The sequence below is a fragment of the Palaemon carinicauda genome, chromosome 9 (genome assembly GCF_036898095.1).
Source record: "Palaemon carinicauda isolate YSFRI2023 chromosome 9, ASM3689809v2, whole genome shotgun sequence".
Taxonomy (NCBI): Eukaryota; Metazoa; Arthropoda; class Malacostraca; order Decapoda; family Palaemonidae; genus Palaemon; species Palaemon carinicauda.
Genome location: NC_090733.1, coordinates 86,189,869 through 86,195,238, shown reverse-complemented (window position 1 = coordinate 86,195,238; position 5,370 = coordinate 86,189,869). Strand labels below are relative to the sequence as shown.

General features: G+C 39.9%; 1 protein-coding gene across 1 annotated transcript in view; it reads right to left on the bottom strand.

Annotated features, from left to right (window-relative positions):
• LOC137646532 (U1 small nuclear ribonucleoprotein 70 kDa-like) overlaps positions 1-4,991 on the bottom strand; it is a 48,326-nt gene extending 43,335 nt beyond the window's left edge. The window contains exon 1 of the mRNA XM_068379640.1: positions 4,843-4,991. Coding sequence (XP_068235741.1) covers positions 4,843-4,991 — 149 coding nt within the window. The remainder of the gene's footprint in view (positions 1-4,842) is intronic.
• Between the last annotated feature and the right edge of the window lie 379 nt (positions 4,992-5,370).

Below are 5,370 nucleotides of genomic sequence, written 5' to 3'. Positions count from 1 at the left end.
TTTCTTCTTAAGACCTCTGCAAATAAAATACAGAATACCGAAAGCAAAAAAAAAAAAAATCATAACACCAGTTTTACACACCTCATCAATAACTTCCCTCTGGTTACGGGCAATACGGGCTTCTTGGGCAGGACAGGGGTAGGAACAGATTATTCCTCCATCCCTCGATTTTACTTGTCCGGGTTTACGGCATAATTTCGCAACACAACTCACCTCCACCGTTTCGCCATTTATTTAAATCACTACAACACTCGTACATGCAACTTTCAACCGGTGGCCCCTAGCCGTTTTCCTGAGAAATCATTCATCTTCCCGCCCTTCTCTTATAACATTAACTATAAGGTATTCGCATCTACACATTCTCTAACAGTGCCTATACTCAAAGCTGAACTTTAATCCCGCAGACACTTGTCATTCGGGAACCGCCAGGGCTCCAGCAACCAGGAATCATATAAATACATGAATAATACAGCATCCGCCTGATGGATCTCACTTGACTTATTTAACCTCTGATTGTTTTTAGTTTCACTCAGCCAATGTTATACGTATTTCCACAATCATCAAAATTACTAAAACATTTTACGTATACATTAATCATCAACATAAGATCACATTGTTATCATCAAGATTATATAAAACACGTCAAAAGAAGAAATGAGGTCTGGTCAAACAACAACAATCGGCAAAAAAAAAAAAAAAAAAAAAAAAATTCTTCTCATCAACTCGAGGGACGTCACGTATGCAGGGGTAAGAGGAACACTTTTGAAAACTACCTCTTCAGGCACCACATGTACTGTATGTGTGCCTAATGATGTTCAGACACTGCGCCATTAATAATGCTTTGTATTACAACTGTGTTAGATTTAACCATCTTTACTCGGTACGGCCCAAATCGTTTCAAATACACACGATCGCCCACAAATACTTTTACCAGTGTGGTTTTGAACCGACCATCATACTTGGAGCTGTGATTTTCAGTAGCTCTTTTCAAAAACCTTTCAGTGGTGTTCATTACTCTCCTTAATAGATTTAATAAATATACACGGTATTGCTCAGCAGAATAATTTGACAATTGTTGCGATTTAATGAGTACAGCACATGGTAACACAGGGTCCTGTCCATACATAAAAAAGAAAGGCGTGTCCCTGACCGAAGTATTATATACAATGTTCAAAGCTAGCTCAGTTGTAGGAAGCATGGCGTGCTACTAAGTAACGTAAAATCTGCACTACTTCCCTATTATGTGATTCCACTAATCCATTTGCTGAAGGCATGTATGGCGTCACTGAAAAGTGTTCGATTTTCATCAAGTCCGTGACCGATTTCGCCACCTTATATTAATCACTGCTCGCACTCTTTCCATCCATTCCTCTTTTTTTTTGGTCCCTCTCGGACTTCTTTTATGTCCAACCACACCAAATCTATCAAGCCTGCATCCTCAAGGCATTCATTTCTGGACACCCCTGGTCATGTCCTCGGTCACCCACATATATTCCCCTTCGCCGTTCGTATCTCTCTCTTTCCCCTCTCTCTCCCTTCTCTCTCCCTCTCTCTCCCGTCTTCTGCATGCATATCAGGAGAGTTCTTATCCTGTTCTCTATTTTCTCTATTATGATGGGGTCTTCAATATTTTGGTTATGTTCTTCGTTCCTCTTTTGAGTCCTAGTTGTTACTCCTATTACTACACCTCTAGAAAAAGCATCAGGTACCTTGTTAGCTTTACCTTCTGTGGTGAAAACCCTCTATATTAAACTCTAACAATCTCTCAATTTATATCGCTTGACGAGAGGCCAAATAACTTTTATAGTACAAATCACGTAAGGGGCGAGGATCACTTTGCAATTCAATCGACTGACCTAATAAAAAACCGATGCCTCTCTAGAACTCAAAGAATAGCCAAGCCTATTGATCGAATAAACTATAATTTTTTTCTGCCCTTTTTAACGCCCGGGAAGCAAAACTAATGGTTCGCTCTCAACCTTTATCATCTCGTTGAGAAACTGCTAACCAAAAGCTACGCTACTCGCATCTGTTGTCACTAAAAACGGGCGATCAAATCTTGGATATGCGAGTAATTCGTGGTTAGTTAAGGCAGCTTTCAAATGGTTAAAGGCCCTTTTTTCTTCCCCTCCCTAATTCATTACTTTTTGTTTCTTCAAAGCATCTAAGGCTCTTGCTATCTCTCCAAAACCTCTTATGAATTTACGATAATACCCTGCAAGTCCTCGGTATCCAGCTACTTCCTTAGAGTTACGTGGCCTGGGGAAATCTCTAATAGCCGCTACTTTACTGGGCAGGGTTGGATACCTTCTAGAGTTATTATGTGACCTAAAAATTCGACCTGTTTACAGAAAAATTTGCACTTTGACAAATTTATTTTTATACCATTACGTCGCAATGCTTCTAAAACTTTACGAATATTATTAGTAAGTTCTTCGACCGTTTTCCCTGTAACTATGACATCATCTAAATAAACAAGAACATTTTGGCCAATTAAGTGCAACAAAACCGCCATCATTACTGTAGAAAAATGACTAGGAGCATTTTTAACACCGAAAGGAAGAAAATTAAACAAAAATAATTTATCATTAGCCATAAACGTCGTTTTACATTTACTGTCTTCCTGAATGGGTATTTGATAGTATCCAGATTTTAAATCAACAGTTGTAAAATATTTGCTATCCCGTACTTTCACAAGTAATTCTTCGATCGAGGGTAATGGAAATGCATTATCCTTAGTGACTGCATTCAAGTTCCTATAATCTTGCCGAGCCATCCTTTTTCCTAACAGCTAAAATTGGAGAAGCCCAGGAGGATTCGCTCTCATCGATTATCCCCTTGTTCCCTTAATCTATTAATATCCCTTTCTATCTCTCCCTGGAAATGAATAGGTACCTTATAATTCCTTGACCTGATCGGCTCTGCCTGCCCAGTTTCAATGCTGAAGGGAAATCGATCAATCCTCCTGGGTGGCTCATCTCCAATTGCAATTACATTGGAATAATTATTGACAATACCACTAACTACAGGCTGATAATCTGACGGACATAATTTTCGCGCTTGCTTAATCAAATTCTGAGTGCGTTCGTCTGTGCAGGCTGGAGTTTTGGCTCCTAACATTCCTTTATAAGCAATTTCACATAACTGTAATTCACACACAGAATCACTTCCTAAATCAACTCTTTTATTCGACAAAGCAACTATTGTTATATCAGCTCTGTTCTCTTTTATTACTGTCAAGCCCTCTAATATCATATGGGCCCAATTGTCATGAGGTTTAACAACTACCTTGGCTCCTTCCGGAAGTGGGCGACACCGGGTCACATATGCTCGTAAAGGTCTGGGGAGACAATACTTCTCCTCTCTCAGGTACAGCTGTTACCCTACTTAAATGTCTCTCCGAGCTAAACACACGCACTTACTGTCTCATGACTTTCTATCGGCAAAATGTACCCTCCTGCTTTTACTGTTAATGTATCTTTTCCCCAAAGAAAGCAAATTTGATTATTAGAGATGAAAGATATTCCTAAAATGGCCTCGATTCCTGGAATTCCCAAGGTGGGCAAGACAAAAAAATCATGTGTAAACTTCATAGAACCTACCTTAAATTGAACGATTGTTTTATGGATTATGTGTAGTTTATTTCCTCCTGGCGCGCCAAGAACAATGGATGCCGCTGGGTGTGGTGGATTTAAGGATAATTTTTTTTCATGTCAGTGAAATGCTGGCTCCTGTGTCAATCAGAGCTTGAATTGATTTATTTTGTAGGTCAAACTGTCACTGCTAATATTCCTATACGGCCATTACGAGATATGGGGCACAGGCAATGTCGTCACTGCTTCCTCGGCTACTGTTTGTGATGTCATGCGGGGTGTGGGGGGGTGGTCATCGAACTCCCTCATCTCCCCTTTCCTCTATTTTCTTTTCCTTGGACGTTGGGCGGAGGGAGGTGTGCGTGTGCCACAGGGCCGCCCAGCCTGGTCGTTTTTTGCTGAGCACTCTCGAGATATATGACCGCAGGCCTGACAAGTGTAACAGCGGGGGTATCTTTGGGTGGGGCACTCCATTTGTTGATGCCCCTCACCCCCAACACTGGCCAACATTTAATTTGTTGAGTGCGTTCTTCTCTACCCCCCTTTTGGGAGTCGACTGCTTCTCATGGCTGCCAACTTCTAGGAATTGAGCCCGTTATTCCCAGTCATTTTTTCTTTTGACAAACTGTCGAAAATGTTTTGTATTGCACTCACTACGTATGCTAACGAGCGATTGTCATGTACAAATAACCACATAAATACGGGTTTACCAATCTGCGAATATGTTTAGGAGCAATTGCCTTTTTATCACCTTATGGGAGATTGGCATTCTGAGTAGCAAACGAATCACATTCCCGAAAAATGTGTGTTGCAAAACTAAGGACGGATTCACCTTCCCCGTATTTTGGGGTTGTAATTTTTTTTTAGGTCTCCCTTTCTCGCATCAGGAAAGGCATACTTCTCAATTAAACGTCGTTTTATTTCAGTATAACTTATTAAACTGTCTTGAGGCCAACACATTACCTCCATTGCCAGAGCATCTTTAGCAATCTTATTACTTGAATAGCTTTTTCTCTTTCAGACCACCCATATTTAACTACTTCAAAGTCTCTCAAAAACACTTTAATCGATTGAAAACTTTGTTAGGTCGTTGATCATCAAAAGGCCTAACACTTGCCTGGAGTTCTGGTAACTTTCGAACTACAATGTACTTTCACTTGTGTGCGTTTGAGCTTCATCCATGTACGTCGGATATGCTGTGGTTGCGCGCTGCTCCTGTTCTCCTTCCACAAACAGTCTGTTCATTTACTGTTGTAAGTTATGTAATTTATTTTCCAATTCTTGCATTCTAATTTCCTGTCTATATTCTTCATCGGCAACGCTATATCCCACTGCTCCTTTGTTCTCATCTGCTGCAGCAGTAGTGTCTGCTATGTTAGTCCTTGTGTATCTAGGCATCTTAAAATTTTATTTTACAGGCTCAAAGAACAACTTCACTCACAGCATACACAAAAAAAGTATTTATTACACCTGATACCAATATGTCCTATGTAGACGGATAATGAGATGTCGGAATATGGGTTTCCTTCATTTATTACAAAAGTTTTGTTCGTAAGTACACTGACCACAACTACCCTCTCAGGTGAGGGACTTGTCAACTCGAGCGCCCAAAGAAAACTAAACTCCCTTCGCTACCAAAATGCAACTGTGTACAATAAAAAGCTGAGACATAGGTTTTCGTGAAATTCTCATGAATACTGAGTTCATTTACCTTGACGTAAAGACATCTCTATATACATATATATATATATATATATATACTGTATATATATATATA